This window comes from Bubalus bubalis, chromosome 8 (assembly GCF_019923935.1).
Source record: "Bubalus bubalis isolate 160015118507 breed Murrah chromosome 8, NDDB_SH_1, whole genome shotgun sequence".
Taxonomy (NCBI): domain Eukaryota; kingdom Metazoa; phylum Chordata; class Mammalia; order Artiodactyla; family Bovidae; genus Bubalus; species Bubalus bubalis.
Window position 1 is genome coordinate 80168572 of NC_059164.1, and position 21875 is coordinate 80190446.

Genomic DNA, 21875 nt, shown 5'->3' on the forward strand with positions numbered 1-21875 from the left:
TGCCATTCTCCAAGGCCCTCTCTGCTATTCTCTTTTTTAAAAAATGTGTCATAACACACCATAACAATAAGTCATATTTTAGTACTAAAACTTATGGTAAATACTCTGCTTTGAAATAAAAATCTTCTTCCCAAAAAAAAAGTTCTTATGGATATTTATGAGGAAGTTCAAAAGTTTCAAACTGATCAGCAGTAATGAATCAAAAATAAAAAGAATTCAGTGCAGTTATTTTCAACAGTGAAGAATATGTCAACCAGTAATTTCTACCCCCTCCCCATCCTGATTCTGGAGAGAGAAAACTCCAAAACATATGGCCCAGGAAAAAAATCTGTCCTCGTTTATAGTGATGAACTGGCTTTTACATCTCTGCAGCCAGAGTACGCAAATGACTTCACAGGCAACAGCTTCCGTATGTTTTATATTTTTAACATTGACCGTTCATAACAAAGGTTCTTTGATCCCAGATCAAATGTTTGAATCAATTTTCTCTACACTTACTCAGAGTCACCATTATAAAAGCTCTCCTCTTTCCCACCTCCAACCCTTCCTGCAATAGGAACTATCTCCATTTGTCACCTTCTCTGTGATACTTCCCACCCCTTTGCTGTGGTTTTTAGCTGTGCTCATTAACCTCTCATATGAAAGAGGCACAGTAATAAATAATTTTTATACATAATAAGTTAACTGCAATAAATAAGACTCCTCTAAGGAATTCACAGCCATCCTTAATAAAACTAAAAGCTCACAGTAGTATGGTTAGTACAAAAAAAAAAAAACTTTCCCAACCAGAAAAAAAATCCTCAATAGGTAAGGCCTTTCCCTACATGTAAGAAAAATTAAAATTTACATATATATATATATATTTTTTAACTAGATTATTGCCTGGGATTAGAACTCTAAAAAATGAACTGAAAACTAAAGCCTTAAATAAAAACAAGAAACCAGAGATTGGATAAATAGTAAAAACATCAAATAAAAACATTAAGCAGTGCTAAAAATTGAGAATATTTTCAACTTTACTGATTCCAAGACCTTTATTTAGATCTTATGTAGGAGCAACATTTTTAACATGACAATTGCTAAAAAGTTAAAACATGAATTTTGTAGAAAGGTACTTATTAAACAAAGGCTACTTTGAAGAACAAATTTTCTAGTGGTAAATACATTGATAGTAGACCAATTATATTCGGGGCTAATTAGATCTTGTGGAGATTAAAACAGAAAAAGAAAGAAGAGAAAAAAATCCTGGTATTAAAAAGTCCTTTTTCCTTCCATATCCTAGCTATCATAAATAATGCTGCAATGAACATAGGAGTGCATGTATCTTTTCAAGTTAGTGTTGTCATTTTCTTCAGATATATACCTATTAGTGAAATTGCTGCATCATATGGTAGTTCTATTTTTAAATATTTTCCATAGGGGCAACACCAATTTACAATCCCATCCACAGTGCACAAGGGTTCCTTCTCTCCACATCCTTACCAACATTTGTTTTTTCTTGTTTTTTTTTTTTGTTTTTTTTTTTTATAATAGCCATTCTGGACAAGAGTGAGGTAAGATCTCATGGTTTTAATTGGCATTTCCCTGATGAGTCAAGATACTGAGCATCTTTTTTTTTTTTTTAACTTACTGCTACTGGTTTATTACAAAGGCCAAGCAGAAGAGATGCACAGAGGTAGGAGAGTGCAGAGCTTCCATGCTCTCCCACCCTCCTGCCACCTTGCTGTCTTCACCAGAAGCTCTCTGAATCTTATAGTTCAAGGGTTTACACAGAGCTCAATCTCCAGTCCTCTCCCCTCTTACTGGAGGTTGGTAGGTGGGGCTGAAAGTTCCAACCCTCTGATCAGTTGGTCTTTCTGGTGACCAACCTATCCTGAGACTATCTAGGGGCCCCATCCTAAGTTACCTCAACAGGATAAACTCAGATGTGATTGAATGGGGCTTATTATGAAAAACAAGGGACACTTTCAAAACTCAGAAATTTTTTAGAATTCTGTGTAAGGAATTGGGGACAACAGATAAACATTTTTGTATTTTACCACTTCATAGAAGTAGAAAGAAAAAAGAAAAACCCACTTTTATCCTGGCATACATGCAAGCATGCTCGGTTGTGTCCAGCTCTTTGTGGCCCCATGGACTGTAGCCCGCCAGGCTGCTCTGTCCATGGGATTTTCCAGGCAAGAATACTAGAGTGGTTGCCATTTCCTACTCCAGAGGATCTTTCCAACCCAGGGATCAAACCCTGTCTCCTGCACTGGCAGGTGGATCCTTTACCACTAAGCCATATAGTCTGTATTAGCACTATGGAATAATTCCAGGCTTTTTGTGAATTTTGAGTACTGTGTTTATATTAGTATTGCAAACATTTTATGTTAATATTTATATTGAAAAATCTTATCACTATTGCATTATGAGTATCACTCAGATCTCATTTTGAGGTTATTTCTTCAAAAGAGACTTTCCCCTGACAATCCAGTCACTATTTTAACACAGTAGTCTATTTTAATTCTCTGCATGGCACTTAACCATGGATCATTTTGGAGTTTTATTTATTGTCTCTCTCCCACTGAGCATCTTTATATGTACCTATTAGCCATCTATATGTCTTCTTTGGAAAACGGTCTATTAAGAACTTCTGCCCATTTTTTAATTGGATTGTGTGATATTTTTTCCTATTGAGTTATATAAATTCTTACCTATTTTGGATATTAACCTCTTATCAGATATATGATTTACAAATATTTTCTCCCATTCAGTAGGTTGCATTTTCATTTCATTAATGATTTCCCTTGCTGTACAGAATCTCTTTATGTTGATATAGTTCCACTTTTTTATTTGTGTTTTGTTGCCTTTGCTTGGTTTCACTGATCTTTTCTATTGTCTTCTTACTCTATTTCTGCTCTGCTTTTGTTCTTCCCTTCCTTCTACAAATTTTGGGCTTTGCTTATTCTTTTTCTAGTTCCTTGAGTTGTAAATATAGGTTATTTCTTCAAGTTTTTTCTTATTTCTTGAGGTAGCCATTTATCACTATGAACTTCCCTCTTAGAACTGCTTTCGCTGCACTCCATAAGTTTTGGTATATTGTATTTCCATTTTCATTTGTCTCATGGTATTTTTTATAACTTGAGCTATTTATTTTGGGCTTTCCAGGTGGCGCTAGTGGTAAAGAACCTGCCTACCAGTGCAGGAGACGCAAGAGACACGCATTCAATCCCTGGGTGGGGAAGATCCCCTGCAGGAGGAAATGGCAACCCGCTCCAGTATTCTTGGAGAATCCCATGAACAGAGGAGCCTGGCAGGCTACAGTCCATAGGGTCACAAAGAGTTGGACATGACTGAAGTGTATTAGCATGTATTTATTTTTGGCTGTGCTGGGTCTTTGTTGCTGCATGAGCTTTTCTCTAGTTGTGATGAGTGGGGGCTACTCTCCAGTTGCAGAGTGCAGGCTTCTCACTGCAGTGGCTTCTCCTGTTGCGGAGCATGGGCTCTAGGGCATGCAGCCTTCAGTAGCTGCTGCACATGAGCTCAGTAGTTGTGGCTCCTGGGCCCTAAAACACAGGCTCAATAGTTATGACACACAGGCTTAGTTGCTCCACAGCATGTGGGATCTTCCTGAATCAGGGATTGAACTGTGTCTCCTGCATTGGAAGGCAGATTCTTTACCACTGAGCCACCAAGGAAGCCCTCAAGGGTTTTTGGTGTTTTTTTTTTCTCTTTTTATTTCTTCATTGATACCAGTCATTTTTTAGTAGCATGTTGTTTAATCTCCACATATCTGTGATTTTCCAGTTGTCTTCTTGTAATTGGTTTCTAGTTTCATAGTATTGTGGTCAGAAAAGATACCTAATATGATTTCAATATTTTTAAATGTATTAAGACTTGTTTTGTAACCTAACATATGATTTATTCTGAAGTATGTTCCATGGGCACTTGAGAAAGAATGTGTATTCTATTGCTTTTGGATAGACTGTTCTCTATAAATCTGTTTAGTCAATCTGGTCTAATTTAAGACCAGTGTTTCCTTATTGATTATCTGTCTGGATGATCTGTCCTTTGAGGTAAGCAGAGTAGTAAAGTCCCCTATTACTACTGTATTGTTGTCTGGTTCTCCCTTTAGGTCTGTAAATATTTGCTTTATATATTTAGGTGTTCCCATGTGGCCTGGAGAATTCCATGGACTGTATAGGGGTCGCAAAGAGCTGGACACAACTGAGCAACTTCCACTTTCACTTTTTTCATGTTGGATGCATAAGTATACAAATATTACATACTCTTGTTGGATTGATCCCTTTATCAGTATGCAATGCCCTTCTTTGTCTCTTATCACAGTTTTTGTTTCAAAGTCTCTTTTGTTGGATGTAAGTATTGCTACCAAAGCTTTGTTCTGGCTTCTATTTGCACTAAATATCTTTTTTACATCCCTCCACTTTCAGTCTATGTATGTCCTTATACCTGAAGTGAGACTCTTTGCAGGCCTTTATTTTTAATCAACTTATTTAGTCCATGTCTTTTGATGGTAAACTTAGTCCATTTACATTTAAAGTAATTATTGATAGGTATGTACTTATTGCCATTTTGTTAATTGTTTTCTGGTTGTTTCCTAGTTCTTCTGTTCCTTTCTTCTTCTCAGAAAAAAAAAAAATCCTGGTGTTAAAAAACCCTTTTAAAAGTCTTTTTTTCCCTTTTTGTTTGCACTGGTAGACAGGTCAGGTTTTAACATAATTTAAGCTACTATGATTCTTCACTTGAAAATGGTTATATACCTCAATTTTACAAAAAAAAAAAAAACACAGAGTGTTAAGTTGGACTCTGTTCATAACACTGTAAACATAAAAAGGGCATGCTTTAAGGTGCTAACACAGGGAGTCTTGAGTTTAGTATAGATTTAGCAACACTCCTCTAGGCAAAATTGAATTTTCCGGCTTTGCGCGAAATGAATTGTTGTATATATTATCTACGCATTCCAAATAGTCCAAATATTACAGATTACCTTGCACACAGCTGCAAACTGTTGGTTATTTCCTGCTCCAACTACAAGATATCCATCCTTGGTTTTAAAAGCCTAAAATAAATAAATACATACATAAATATATAATTTTATATATTGAGAATACCACAAAAATAGCTTTAATTACTCAACATATATATATATAAACCTTGTTCTAAAGTAATATTAATTAAATCAATATCAACTAATTAGTATATTTTTCTATTATATTTGTATAGCTGTTATTTGAGGTTCTCAAAGCAATTCCTGTCTCATCCACCAATTGTTATAACATTGGAGGAGGGAGGAAAAATGAGTAACTTAGAATAGTAAAGACAATACTGGAGGTTTATTATAATTCATGATATTAAATTCTATATTCATTGTAGTTTGGATTAATGTTGGATATTCCCAGTTTTGTGTTTTATTTCCAATTTTTCGTGTAGGGCAAAGAGAATGATATAGCACATTGTTTTCTACAAAGTCTAAGAAGAATAGATGGGAAAAAGGAAGGAAATGAGGGAAAGGAGAAGAAAAGAAAGGAGAACGGTGTGGAAGGAAGATGAGTAATGGAGCTATAGTTTGTCTTCGAAAATCTGAGATACAAACTTTTGGGTAATTTTCACTTTCTAGTAAGTGAAAAATGACACATTGAGATCACTGGACCCCATGTGGCTTTATGTACCTGAGAAAGTCTTTTCCTTTTAAGAGACATGTTCATTTGGGAAACCAGATATATGTAAATAATTGATACTTCTCATAGTTCAAGCCCCTCTTAAGTACTTATCAGAACTCACTTCTACACACTGGATCACAGTGATGATCAGGGGAACCGAACTTTACCCTCAGAAGGCCTTATTCCTATTTTCTTCGAGTAAATGAGTTTCTTTAGTTTCCTCTCTTTCTATGTAAAAATTGCTCTGCATCTTCACCTACTTTTTCTTCACTTATGCCCACCTCTGGGAAAGATAACATCTGTTTTTCCTGTCAGGGCTTATTCCTAGGCTAATGACCTGAGTACTACCTGTACTCACTCACATCCTTCAGAACCCTGCTCAATCATCTTTTATGTCTTCATTTCCACTGGATCTTTTTCTTCTGCCTACATAGAAGCTCATGCTAATACTAAAAATATTAGAAACAAAATAAAATTTGTACCAGTCTTGACATACCTCTCAAGCTTTCTTGAAATTGTTCCCTTCCTCCATCTCTAAATAATATAAAAATGCCACAATGGCACCCCACTCCAGTACTCTTGCCTGGAAAATCCCATGGACAGAGGAAACTGGTAGGCTGCAGTCCATGGGGTCGCTAGGAGTCGGACACGACTGAGCGACTTCACTTTCACTTTTCACTTTCATGCATTGGAGAAGGAAATGGCAACCCACTCCAGTGTTCTTGCCTGGAGAATCCTAGGGATGGGGGAGCCTGGTGGGCTGCCGTCTGTGGGGTTGCACAGAGTCGGACACGACTGAAGTGACTTAGCAGCAGCAGCAGCCACTTCTTCACCAACCACCACATACCAATGCCCTTTGTCATCAGGATTCCTATCCTATCACTGAAACAATTCTTTCTTATACCACTGTATTAGTTGATACCATTCCCTCCTTCAGGAAACAGTCTCATCTCTAGGCTCTGTCTGCATTATCTCTAATCTCTCTGATGTTTTTCACATGCCCCCTTTACAGGATTACCTTCTAAACTCAACATTACTTAAACATCATCATTACTTAAGTATCTGTATTACTTGTTTCTTACGGTAGCCACTAGCCACACGTAAGTATTAAATTTAAATAAACTAAAATTAAATCAGCCAGTCACAAAAGAATACAAATTGTGATTCCACTTATAGGAAATGACCAAAATCTGCAAATCCATGGAGACTCGAAAGATTAGTGGATGTCTGGGGCTGAAGAAGTTTGGGAAATGTGGAAAGTGACCACACAAGTAACAGCTTTCTTTTTTGGGCAATGAAAATATTCTAAAATGGATTATGGTAAAGGCTGTGCAACTCTATGAATGTACTAAAAACCAGTGAGTTGTGCAGTTTCAGTGAGTAAATTTTAGTGTATGTGTATTATATGTCAATAAAGCTGTTTTTAAGAAAAATTAATAGTTTACTTCTACCAACATTCTAGCTAAACATCAAGCATTCAATAGCCACGTGTGGCTATTGGCTACCACAGGAGACAGTCCGGATAGAGAACGTTTCTATCATCACAGAAAGTTCTGTTGCACAGTATAAGTAGATTGGAGTTAGTAGACTGTATATTTTTTTCTTTTGTTCTTCCTACTTCATGGTATCTGAAGAATATGAGGCAATTAATAAATGGTTATAAAATGTTAATACATCACTCAGATGATTGCTTCCATATAATAGCGTTGTGGCTAAAAGGGATCTTGGAACACTATAATCAAGTTTTTTTCTGTTTAGATTTTTGCTTGATTTGTAAATCAATGCCACCAAGATATTACATGAACTATTTTAAATGTTTATATTCCCTTATCCACTAGGCAAAAGCAAAATTAGTGCCATACCTAATGCATTAGTGTTTCTTAAACTACAGAAAGGAAGTCTGCAACAGAGGTATGAGTGGAGGACAAGGATTTTGAGCAGAGATGTCTCAACAAACCGTTCATAATTATGAAGTTATACAGGTTGTTTGTTTGCCTGCTTTTTTATGAGGGAAAAGTAAGTTGGGAAGTAGCTAAGTAATATGAAGTAACAATGTGTATTAACAAGTATAATGGGAAGTAAGGTTTCCAAAATTTTGGATCAGTGACATGTTCAAGTTTACCTATTATAGGAGAGGGTTCATTTTCTTTCAGTTAATAAAGAAATGGCTGTTTCTTCCTTAATTCTGAACCATAACATGAAATATATTTTTACCAATACATATATTTTTAATTTTAAGCAGTGATAACTAGTTAATAATCACTGGAAAGTAAATACCAAGTAACAGCTCAGCTGTGTATGCGTGCTTGCCTGCTAAGTCTCTTCAGTCATGTCCAACTCTTTGCAACACCACAGACTGTAGCCTGCCAGGCTCCTCTGTCCATGGAATTCTCCAGACAAGAATACTGGAGTAGGTTGCCATGCTCTCCTCCAGGGGATCTTCCCAACCCAGGGATCAAACCCATGTATCATGTCTCCCTCATTGGCAGGTGGGTTCTTTAGCACTAACGCCACCTGGGAAGCCCTAGCAGCTCAGCTACCAGGATATAATTAGACTAAGGCTCACCAAGTAGATTTATTAGGATGAAGATTGGGAAATGAGTACATCAAGGCTGTGTATTGGCAACTTGCTTATTTAACTTCGAGCATCATGTGAAATCCCAGGCTGGATGAATCACAAGCTGGAATCAAGACTGCCAGGAGAAACATCAACAACCTCAGATATGCAAATGATACCACTCTAAAGACGAAAAGGAAAGAAGAACCAAAGAGCCTTTTGATGAGGATGAAAAAAGAGAGTAAAAAAGCTGGCTTATAACTCAACATTCAAAATCCTAAGATCATGGCATCCAGTCCATCACTTTATGGCAAATAGATGGCGTAAAGTGGAAGCAGTGAAAATTTTTATTTTCTTGGGCTCCAAAACCACTGCATATGGTGACTGCAGTCATGAAATTTTAAAAAACGCTTGCTCCTTGGAAGAAAAGTTATGACAAAAGTAGACAGCTTAATAAAAAGCAGAGACATCACTTTGCCTACAAAGATCCATACAGTCAAAAGCATAGTTTTGACTATACAGATGTGAGAGTTGGACCATAAAGAAGGCTGAGCACTGAAGAATTATTGCTTTCAAATTGTGGGGCTGGTGAAGGCTCTTGAGAGTCCTTTGGACAGCAAGGAGATCAAACCAGTCAGTCCTAAAGGAAATCAGTCCTGAATATTCATTGGAAGGACTGATGCTGAAGCTAAGGCTTCAACACTTTGGTCACCTAATGCAAAGAGTTGACTCATTGGAAAAGATCCTGATGCTGGGAAGATTGAAGGTAGGAGAAGAAGAGGGCAACAGAGGATGAGATGGTTGGATGGCATCACCAACTCAATGGACATGAGTTTGAGCAAACTCTGGGGGATAGTAAAGGACAGGGAAGCCTGGCATGCTGCAGTCTATGGGGTTGCTAAGAAGTAGGACATGATTTAGTGACTGAACAACAACAGCAAGAAGATTATTAATTCTTTAAATAATTATTTGTCCCATGTTATTATTGCTACAGTATTTAATAAATATATTTTAAATAAGAACTTTTAGAGGAATATCTTTTGCTGTAAAATGAATGTTTTCTGGAGAAGGAAATGGCAACCCAATCCAGTGTCCTCCTCAAATTCAGTTGTTGAAATCCTAACTCCCCAATGTTGGTATTAGTAATAAGAACACAGCCATTTCTGAAACAGGAAGCAGGCCCTCACAAGACATCTAATATGCCAGCATCTTGATCTTGGATTTCCTAGCCTTGAGAATTGTAATAAAGAAATGCCTGCTGTTTCAGCCACCCTGTCTATGGTATTCTGTTATAGTATCCCAAATGGACTAAGAAATTGGTACTGAGAAGTGGGATACTGCTGTAACAAATATCTAAAAATGGTGATGATAGGAGGAAGTTATGAATAGGGCATATGAGAGGTGTCAGTGGATAAGAAATCCTGATTAAGTCAAAGACTGGCCATAATGTGGTGAGTAGTTGAATGCAAGGTGGAAGACAGGAGACTATGAATAGTCAAAATATAAAATGCTTCAGTCAGTGATTACTGGAGCAAAGACGTTTCAGTGTGAGGTTAGAGTCACAGTGTGAGGTGCATAAAATAATTTCTGATAAAAGGTAAGGACTCAATAAATATCATTATTATTAAATAGCTACTAACAATGCTGGTTGGCACATAAAAAGAACCCCCTGTACATTCTAAGCCTTTGGATCTTGATTTCTGGACTCTTATCTACTTTGCAGACTCTCTCTTCATCCCCTTGGTTGCCTCACTCTCTATACTAGGCAAGATAAATGACCACATACTATGTACACACACCTCCAGCAGATTTTCCATCACAGGAACTAAATAAGAGCAGCAGACTGCGCTGCAAACATTCATGGCTGGGATGTTTCTCTTGTAAAGAACTGAAGCCTCAAACTACCGTATTGATGTGTCAGTATTTTCTCCAATCTAAAAAAGGTACATACAGTTAGTGGTGTGTCTACTTCAAAAACAAGAACACAAACTTCAAACCCTCCTGGAGCTACTTAAGTTTTCACAAGATTTTCTTCCCGAAAAGGTAACCATTGCAAAATGACTTCATCGTCCACTGGAAAAAGACATTCCATGGAGTTGAACTCATTGCCATGAGAATGTTTTCTGGAATGTCAAGCAGTTACTGACTTTGGGTCTGTGCTAGTACACTGTGACAAATATAGAGCACTATTTCCTACCGCTAACAGTTAAGCTCACCTTATGGCACTGGAGCTGGCTGAGCCAGATGCAAGGAGGCCTCAAATGCTTACAACTCAAGAACAATGTCCTATGGGATGGAACTCTGCAACAAGTGATAAAGGAGGCCAGAAGCCCCTAATTTCACCTATTACCTATTTGTCTACACATTTTTTTCATGGGAAATAAGCCATTTTGAACACACTCATTTCTACATTGTCTTGAATTCTAGAACCACTTTGAAAGCAATACTACATACTGATTTCCTGCAACCCCAGATCCAGGTCAGGATTTTCCAATTCCATAGGAAGTCTGAATGTTCCTTGAGGTCCTTCAAATCAATTAAATCCCATTTTAAATAAAATAAATTTAGAATTTTCAATCACTCAGTTTCTAATACTAGATATGGAGTCAGGGGCAAGAAAAGAAATGGAAACTGTCATGATTTTTATCTTCACAAATTATGGGTAGATATTATTTTTCTTAGAAGTCCTATATAGGGAAAGCTTGCTGTTCTTCAGGAAGGCACCCATCATGTATCCTAGACATAATGTACAATGACATGGTGTTATTTTTCCTGGAAGCTATGCATTAGAAACTGATGATTCTGAATCACCTGTGTTATAAAGAATCTCAAGCTAGATTGTTTGGACTAAGCTGCCAAAAGCACCTCCTATTTAATGGAAAGTGGCAACAAATTCTGGACAAGAATCCATATTGATTTTTCAGGAACACTTCAAGGTAAAAATTCCTTGACTATGTTGAGCCTTTTTCAAGTACTCTTTGTTTTACCCCAAACATGTTACAACAAATAAAGTTTTGTACTAGTTATGTACCATCCATGAAAATACCATATCTATCAATGAGCCTACACTTATCTAAGACATGTTAAAAGTCTTATCATAGACACTTATCATAGACTAGAACTTTATTCAGGCTGTCATTATGACATTTCACCTTCAAGCAAAAAAATAAACTAGAGCAGAATATTAACTAAACCTCAATAAGAACATTATTGTAAAGTAGATAACAGTAGATTATCAATAAGGTTTTCTGAACATACTTTAATTTCATCATATCTCAAGATTTATCAATGACAAAACAGAGCACACAGAAGGTTGGCATTACTGGAAAGACCAATATTAGACCTGCCCACTAGACCTGAAGAGACACTAGGGTATAGATCTAGTTAACAGTGGAATTTCAGCCTAGGATATAGAAAGTTTGGATAAGCATGGCTGAGGGAAACATTCAGCCAGATGAAGTATGGGGGTATAGGTAGGAAATGGAGTAAGACATTTGGACAAATTCTTGAAATAGGATGAGATGGTTGGATGGCATCACAACTCGATGGACATGAGCTTGAGGACGCTCCAGGAGTTGATGATGGACAGGGAAGCTGGTGTACTGCAGTCCATGGAGTTGCAAAGAGTCAGACACTACTAGAAACTAAACTGAACTGAATTCTTGGAAGTCCTTCAGTAGGTAGTCAGTTCCTGAGATTTATAGGCAGAGGCTGCATTTATGGGAATGAGGCTCAGAGACTTGCCTCCAAATTCCCACATGACAAGTTGTGAAAGCAAGTCACAAGGTAGAGGGATAGCACCCTGGTAGTTAACTAGATAAAATCCTCAGAGAATACAGGCAAAAGCAGAAGCCCAAGCCTTTGAACAAAGACACATGAAGCAATGACAGTGACCTCTAAGTGAGCACAGGAGTCTGGCTGGCAGATAAGAACTTAGAACCTGCTGCAGTTATCCCACGCACCAAGGACAACATCTGGCATAACAGGAGCTAAACAAATTTTGTCAAATCAAGGCTGATGCACTGATTGTCATAATGAGTGATGTAAGAAATACTGTATGATATTGCTTATATGTGGAATCTAAAAAGAAATGATACAAATGAACATACTAACAAAACAGAAACAGACTCAAGGACTTAGAACAAACATGTTACTGGAAGAGAGGAGTAAGGAGGAGTGGATAGTTAAGAGAGTTTGTGATTGACATGTACCCAGTGCAATATTTAAAATGGATAACCAACAAAGACCTACTGTATTGCATGGGGAACTCAGCTCAATGTTATGTAACAACTTAAATGGGAAAAGAATTTGAAAAAGAATAGATACATGTATATGTATAATTAAATCACTTTACTGCCCACCTGAAACTATAACAACATTGTTAATCAACTATACTCTGATAAAAAACAAAGTTTCTAAAAAAGGCTGATGTATTATGTTGGATCAGAGCAAAGTAAGCAATTCAACAAATACTAGAAGCTATACAGAAGGCTTGCTGGCAAAACTGGGAAGCATGAGGTAAGAAAGATGAGAAAGTGTCAGTGACCCAAAAATGAAAACTCTTTTTCACTATATTGATTCTTCTGATCATAAACACGGTAAATTTCTCCATCTATTTGTGTCCTCTTTGATTTCTTTCACCAGTGTTTTATAGTTCTCTATATATAGATCTTTTGTTTCTTTAGGTAGATATATTCCTAAGTATTTTATTCTTTTTGTTGCAATGGTGAATGGAATTATTTCCTTAATTTCTCTTTCTGTTTCCTCATTGTTAGTGTATAGGAATGCAAGGGATTTCTGTGTGTTGATTTTATATCCTGCAACTTTACTATATTCATTAATTAGCTCTAGTAATTTTCTGGTGGAGTCTTTAGGGTTTTCTATGTATAGGATCATGTCATCTGCAAACAGTGAGAGTTTTCTACCCAAAGCAATCTATAGATTCAATGCAATCCCTATCAAGCTACCAAAGATATTTTTCACAGAACTAGAACAAATAATTTCACAATTTGTATGGAAATACAAAAACCTCAAATGGCCAAAGCAATCTTGACAAAGAAGAATGGAACTGGAGGAATCAACCTACCTGACTTCAGGCTCTACTACAAAGCCACAGTCATCAAGACCGTATGGTACTGGCACAAAGACAGAAATCTCTGATCAATGGAACAAAATAGAAAGCCCAGAGATAAATCCACGCACATATGGACACCTTATCTTTGACAAAGGAGGCAAGAATATACAATGGAGAAAAGACAATCTTTTTAACAAGTTGTGCTGGGAAAACTGGTCAATGATTTGTAAAAAAAATGAAACTAGAAGACTTTCTAACACCACACACAAAAGCAAACTCAAAATGGATTAAAGATCTAAACATAAGGCTAGAAACTATAAAACTCCTAGAGGAAAACATAGGCAAAACACTCTCTGACATCAATCACAGCAGGATCCTCTATGACCCATCTCTCAGAATATTGGAAATAAAAGCAAAAATAAACAAATGGCAACTCGTTTCATACATGATATTTTACATGTTTCAGTCCGGGTTCGATGCACGATACTGGATGCTTGGGGCTGGTGCACTGGGATGACCCAGAGGGATGGAATGGGGAGGGAGGGGGGAGGAGGGTTCAGGATGGGGAACGCATGTATACCTGTGGCGGATTCATTTTGATATTTGGCAAAACTAATATAATTATGTAAAGTTTAAAAATAAAATAAAATTAAAAAACAAACAAACAAACAAATGGGACCTAATTAAACTTAAAAGCTTTTGCACAACAAAGGAAACTATAAGCAAGGTGAAAAGACAGCCTTCAGAATGGGAGAAAATAATACCAAACACAGCAACTGACAAAGAATTAATCTCAAAAATATACAAGCAACTCCTACAGCTCAATTCCAGAAAAATAAATGACCCAATCAAAAAATGGGCCAAAGAACTAAACAGACATTTCTCCAAAGAAGATATACAGATGGCTAACAAACACATGAAAAGATGCTCAACATCACTCATTATCAGAGAAGTGCAAATCAAAACCACTATGAGGTACCACTTCACGCCAGTCAGAATGGCTGCGATCCAAAAGTCTACAAGCAATAAATGTTGGAGAGGGTGTGGAGAAAAGGGAACCCTCTTACACTGTTGGTGGGAATGCAAACTAGTACAGCCACTATGGAGAACAGTGTGGAGATTCCTTAAAAAACTGGAAAAAGAACTGCCCTATGACCCAGCAATCCCACTGCTGGGCATACACACCGAGGAAACCAGAATTGAAAGAGACACATGTACCCCTATGTTCATCGCAGCACTGTTTTTAATAGCTAGGACATGGAAGCAACCTAGATGTCCATCAGCAGATGAATGGATAAGAAAGCTGTGGTACATATACACAATGGAATATTACTCATCCATTAAAAAGAATATATTTGAATCAGTTCTAATGAGGAGGATGAATCTGGAGCCTATTATACAGAGTGAAGTAAGCCAGAAAGGAAAACACCAATACAGTATGCTGCTGCTAAGTCGCTTCAGTCGTGTCCGAACTCTGTGCGACCCCATAGACGGCAGCCCACCAAGCTCCCCCATCCCTGGGATTCTCCAGGCAAGAACACTGGAGTGGGTTGCCATTTCCTTCTCCAATCCAATACAGTATACTAACGCATATATATGGAATTTAGAAAGATAGTAATGATAACCCTGTATGCGAGACAGCAAAAGAGACACAGATGTATAGAAGAGTCTTTTGGACTCTGTGGGAGAGGGCGAGGGTGGGATGGTTTGGGAGAATGGCATTGAAACATGTATATTATCATATGTGAAACAGATCGCCAGTCCAGGTTCAATGCATGATACAGGGTTCTCGGGGCTGGTGCACTGGGATGACCCAGAGGGATGGGATGGGGAGGGAGGTGGGAGGGGGGTTCAGGATGGGGAACACATGTACACCTGTGGTGGATTCATGTCAATGTATGACAAAACCAATACAATATTGTAAAGTAATTAGCCTCCAAATAAATAAATAAAGTGGGGAAAAAAAAAAAAAAGATGAGAACTCACTGAGAATGGCAAACATACTAAGAATTGATTCCCAAAACAAACTTTCTTCTTCACAGAGTACTGCCTAAATTTATGGGTGAAGATAAGTTTAAGGAGAGATGGAGAATATAATTCCAATAAGAATTCCATATATATCCTGTAGTTGGAACAATGAAAGGTTTAGTCCTACTAATTAATTAATTACTCATTTTACTATGGTCAAAATTTAGCCCATTCACAAGACAGTCCTTCCATTGTCAAGTCCATTTATTTGTCTGAAAGATGTCTTCCTTTATCTCCTTAATGCTCAAAGCCAAGGGTTTCTTAACCCACTGTGGTATTTGGAGGCAAGGAAGTTGTTGTCCTGTAGGATGATGCAGAGAAATCTCCCAGCATCTCTCCATAGGGGAGGACCATTCAGGATTCACTCACACTTCTACTTTCTCCAACCATCAAGTTATCATCATCACCCTAATCTGGTACCTATGGCAGATGTTGCTATGTAACTCTGGCACTCTGTCTTTAAACATATAGGATAAGCCTTATTATTCTTTTCAGCAAATACCCCAGATAGCTACTACCTAATAGTTGAACATTCCATCCAAGTATAAAATGAGTTCTAGAATCTAAAGAATACAGATTCTCAAAACATCTTTGGGCTTGGCTCAAAGATTGTGGGAAGAACTAATGGCTACTCAATTTATTCAGTGAAGAGTAAGCACTTATGGTAAGGCCCAGCTGACTCACAGGAGCAAGTGATATGTAGTCCTCATGGGATAAGCAAGAATCTAAAACAAGTCAACTGCAGGGCCAGAAAAAGTTTTAGGGAAGGTTCCATCTTATGTATTTACAGACATCTCTAAGGCAAGTGATGGAAAAGGTGGTAGGCTGCAAGGGGCTGGTAAGACCCTGGTGAGATGGTTACCTTCCAGGATCTGAACCCATTCTTTAAAGGACTCCTTCCTTCTCCTGGATGATCAGGACCTGGGAGCATAACTCGGGCCATCTATCATGCCTGTGAGATTAAGGTAGAGACCAGAATGATGAATTGCTACTATACAGTAAGAAATAACTATATCAGAGGCTGGAATCCTTGAAGAATAAATGATCAATGAATTCTCTCCCTGGGAAACTAAAAATCAGAAGGCAAAATTCAGAACTGAGCATGGATTAATTACTTCTTATCTCAAGTCCTCATGAATCTGGAAATGAAGTGAAGCCTGAATCTTTCATCTTTCCATCGACAGATGGAAAGGTCAGTAGACAGTGTCTGCATGTGGATATAAGAAGCAGGGGAAATGAGCCTTAGCCTTGTTCAGCAGAGAGAGTCATGCTGAATTGCAAGAGAATTGAAGTCTCAATACTTCAACTATTTCCATTGCATGACATACTCAGAAGAAAAAAAAATGCACTCTGAATATTATTCTGCACATTCTTGTTTCAGTCATTGGTGACCCAAAAGAGTTGGGTTCACTCACATGGGCACATACACCACAACTGAGATCACGGGAGCATTATGCAAGGTTCTTTTGCATCAGAATTTAAACCAATGAGGAAGTTGTCCCTTCCAAAGTAATCTAACACAAGAGCCATTAGGAGCATTCTTCCAAAACAACCTGAAAAAAATCTCAGTAGCCTTTCCAGTAGGTCAACAGGTGAAGAAAGCAATAATTCTTTTCTCAACTCCATAACCACATAAGAAAAGATACTTGATATTTCTATGACCTCTGCCAACAGGTCATATTAGCTAGAAGGTCAAGGGTAACAAGAGATTCTGTTTTATTTTAGAGTTTATTTCTCTGTTTGAATAATTAATTTATTTTAGTTCCTCTGGGATTCATGCTCTGCAAATAAAGGTGGGAGCTAGTTAAGAATTTTTAGGCATAATTGAATATGCTGTAAATAATTTATTACTGCCTATGTTCTCAAACACTAAAATTATTCATCCCAGTGACATTAAATATATTTAATTTCCACTCCACCTCAAACCCTCCTGAAGCAGCAGCACCATACATGGTGTGACTGACTGTTCCTCATCCCTAGTTGACTAGAATTATGCAGATATCACTCACAAGCCAGCCAATAGATTCACCAAGCAGGAATCAATTACATCAGCTTAAAAATTCAAAAGCCACGTGGAAGTGCAGCTGGAATAACCATATTAGGCTTAAGTTAAGTAAGAAAGCCTCAGAAAGACTAAAACTTAGACAAAAGACTAGACTAGTCATTACTTTCCCAACAAAGGTTTGTCTAGTCAAAGCTATGGTTTTTCCAGTAGTCATGTATGGATATGAGAGTTGGACTATAAAGAAGGCTGAGCATTGAAGAATTGATGCTTTTGAACTGTGGTGTTGGAGAAGACTCTTGAGAGTCCCTTGGACTGCAAGGAGATCCAACCAGTGCATCCTGAAGGAAATCAGTCCTGAATATTCACTGGAAGGACTGATGCTGAAGCTGAAACTCCAATACTTTGGCCACCTGATGTGAAGACCTGACTCACTAGAAAAGACCCTGATGCTGAAAAAGATTGAAGGCAGGAGGAGAAAAGGACAACAGAGGATGAGATGGTTGGATGGCATCACTGACTCGATGGACATGAGTTTGAGTAAACTCCAGGAGTTGGTGATGGACAGGGAAGCCTGGCGTGCTGCCGTCCATGGGATCGCAAAGAGTCAGACCTAACTGAGTGACTGAACTGATACAAAAGAAACAGACAGGGACCGAGCAACTGCCATGTGCCTGATGGCATGCATCTTGATTCTCATAAAATGACACTACACTTGTGTTTCTGCAAAATTTCTGTAGCTTTAAAACAGCCTCCTCTTACCACCCCCATCCTTTTTTTTTTTCTTTTTTTTTTCCTTTATTTTTAATTGAAGGATAATTGTTTTACAATACTGTGTTGGTTGCTGTCATACATCAACATGAATCAGCCATGGGTATACATATGTGCCCTCCCTCTTGAATCTCCCACCCCTCTAGGTTGTCACAGAGCCCTGGTTTGAGCTCCCTGAGTCATACAGCAAATTCCCACTGGCTATCAATTTTTTGTATGAAAGTGTATATGTTTCCATGCTACTCTCTCCATTCATCCCACCCTCTCCTTCACCCCACCCCCATGTCCACAAGTCTGTTCTCTGTGTCTGCATCTCCATTTCTGCCCTGCAAATAGGTTCTTCAGTATTATCTTTCCAGATTTCAGACATGACTTAGCGACTGATCTGATCTGATATACATTAATAAATAATATTTGTTTTTCTCTTTATGACTTACTTCAATCTGTATAATAGGCTCTAGGGACATCCACATCATTAGAACTGATTCAAATGCACTCCTTTTTATGGCTGAGTGATATTCCTTTTATATATATACCACATCTTCTTTATCCATTATCTCTCCATGGACATCCAGCTTGCTTTCATGTCCTAGGTATTGTAAATAGTGCTGCAATGAACAATGGAGTACATGTGTGTTTTTCAATTATGGTTCTCTCAGGGTATATGCCCAATAGTGGAATTGTTGGGTCATATGTAAGACCAGAAACTAAATAAAACTCTTAGAGGAAAACAAAGGCAGAACACGCTATAACATAAATCACAGCAAGATCCTTTATGACCCACCTCCTAAAGTATAGGATATATACAATATTTTATGTTTTATATATCCAATATTTTATATTGGATATAAAAACAGAAATAAACAAGTGCAAGCTAATTAAACTTAAAAGCTTTTGCATAGCCAAGGAAACTATAAGCAAGGTGAAAAAACAACCCTCAAGATGGGAGAAGATAATAGCAAATGAAACAACTGACAAAAGATTAATTTCCAAAATATAAAAACAGCTCATACAACTCAATACCAGAAAAACAAAAAACCCAATCAATAAATGGGCAGAATACCTAAACAGGCATTTTTCCAAAAAAGACATACAGGCAGCTAATAAACACATGAAAAGATGCTCAACATCGCTCATTATTAGAGAAATGCAAATCAAAACTACAATGAGATATATCACCTCACACCAGTTAGAAGAACCACCATCAAAACACCATCCCTGTTTATCAGTTAGTTTGACTGCATTTCTGCTCTATAGAACCAAAAAGATTTAATCCTAGACCTTTTAAACTGTGCTATATGATGCAAGTTCAGGGTCAGTATATGACTAGAGTTTTCTTGCATAGTGGAGTTTGAGGGAAACAGTGAACAAGAATGCCCAGTCCAGGGATTTCCCTGGAGGTCCAGTGGTTGGGAGTTCACCTTCCAATGCAGGGGGTTAGGGTTCAATCCCTGATCAGGGACCTAAGATTCCACATGCCCTGGAGGCCAAAAAACCAAAACATAAAACAGAAGCAATATTGTAACAAATTCAATAAAGACTTTAAAAAAAAAAGAAGAAGGCTGGGTCTATATCTTGTAGACTTATGATCTATTTGCTTTGCACAGGGCCTGACATATTAGGAGGACCTTAAGAGTCGGACATGACTGAGCAACTGAATTGAACTGCTACTTATTTGAAAAAAATTTTTTCTTAAAACTGAAGATTTTAAGCCAGCATTTCCCAAATTAGTTTCACAAAACCCTCCATACTACGGAGTATGTTAATAACAATCTTCCCTCTCTTTTTCTCTCTCTGCACCACACACACAAAACTTCTCTGCACTCAAATAAGTTTGGGAAATGAAAGTTCAACAGCTTTTTTATCCTACTTTTCAAAATCCTTAAAGTACTAGAATATTTATGAAACTCCAAAAGGGACCTGGAATTTAAAAAAAAAAGTTTCCCAAATTAGTTTGATGATGAAATATTTTTTGGTAAGAACACCAATTAATTCCTCACAGAAGACTGTTCCACAGAAAAGTTTGAAGAAAGCAGGGCAAACTGATTGACCTATATAGGAGCAAGGACCCTGTTGACATCCAGAAGAATCTATAGAGTGTGATCTTTCATTTTCTTCAGTGTTAGTATCACTAACATTGCTTTATTAACTGCTTTATTTAAAACCTGATTTAATATTATCCCCTCAAAAATAAACTATCTTTTGCAATTTTATACAAGGCTCTAAATGAAAGTTTTGGCTAAACACCAAGAGAATGCTGATTTATTTTACCTTAATCTATATTTTCCATCTAACAAAGCTCTATTTTTTTAAAATATGATAGCTAATCAAACCAGTCCATCCTAAAGGAAAACAGTCCTGAATATTCATTGGAAGGACTGATGCTGAAGCTGAAACTCCAATACTTTGGCCACCTGATGCGAAGAACTGACTCACTAGAAAAGACCCTGATGCTGGGAAAGATTGAAGGCATGAGGAGAAGGGGATGGCAGAGGATGAGATGGTTGGATGGCATCACCGACTCAATGGACATGAGTTTGAGTAAACTCCAGGAGTTGGTGATGGACAGGGAAGCCTGGCGTGCTACAGTCCGTGGGGTTGCAAAGAGTCAGACACAATTGAGTGACTGAACTGAACTGAACCATTTAGATAGGGTGTTTAAAAAAAAAAAAATGATCAAGAAATCTTATTTATCAGTTGTTCTGAGCAAAGAATGACATTTGCAAAGACCAAATAATTTAAGTTCTTCAGGAACTTCTCTCCACACACTGTTAAATTAATAATCAGTTTTTAATTACCTAACCATATATGACAACTATTTTGCTCTCAGATAGTTGTCCCTCTCTGTTTCCATTCCCTACCATTCATTCATTTCTCCCTTTTATGCCTGGATGACTCCCATTCAGCACTTCATGAAAACTACTCTCAAATGACATCTTAATCACAATATTTTTTTCTCAAAGTCTTCACTTGTTAAAAAATTTTTACATTTTTGCCATACTGTTCAGCATGCAGGATCCTAGTTGCACAAAATGTTCCCCAACCAGGAATGGAACCAGAGTCCCCTGCAGTGGAAGCACAGAGTCTTAACCACTGGACCCTACGGAAGTCCCCTCAAAGTCCTCACTTTTGTTTGATCTCCTTGCCTCGCCCCCAACCACATACTTCTGTTTTACCCTGGAGAGAAACTATACAGTCTTATTTCCTTCCAATCCCAATTCCTCTTACTCTGTGGGATTCCTGTGCCTTTCTCCTCAGTCACCCTCTCCTTCTTCTCCTTCAACTCTGTGATCCCACTCACTCTCAGATATTCAACCATGACTTCTACAGGAATCCTCTCTGTAACACTGACCCACTTCCAAACTCGTCCTGCTGCTGCTAAGTCGCTTCAGTCATGTCCGACTCTGTGCGACCCCATAGACGGCAGCCCACCAGGCTCTCCTGTTCTTGGGATTCTCCAGGCAAGAACACTGGAGTGGGTTGCCATTTCCTTCTCCAATGCATGAAAGTGAAAAGTGAAAGTGAAGTCGCTCAGTCGTGTCCGACTCCTAGAGACCCCATGGACTGCAGCCTACCAGGCTCCTCCATCCATGGGATTTTTCCAGGCAAGAGTACTGGAGTGGGGTGCCATTGCCTTCTCCAAAACTCATCCTAAATTTTTCAAAGTTGGTAACACCATCATAAAGTTGGAAAACATAAAAGGCTACTCTATCAGTAAAAGTGTAAATAAGAAAGATCTATTTCATGAGAAAAGATAGGAGAAAAAAAGACTTTTCTGAA

The 21875-nt window shown here is 37.8% G+C and overlaps 1 protein-coding gene across 9 annotated transcripts in view; it reads right to left on the reverse strand.

The window, feature by feature from the left end:
• SUGCT (succinyl-CoA:glutarate-CoA transferase) overlaps positions 1-21875 on the reverse strand; it is a 763763-nt gene that overhangs the window by 472666 nt on the left and 269222 nt on the right. For all 9 annotated transcript variants that reach the window (XM_025292055.3, XM_044946814.2, XM_025292046.3 and 6 more), the window contains one exon: positions 4991-5062. In XM_025292055.3, coding sequence (XP_025147840.2) covers positions 4991-5062 — 72 coding nt within the window. The remainder of the gene's footprint in view (positions 1-4990; positions 5063-21875) is intronic.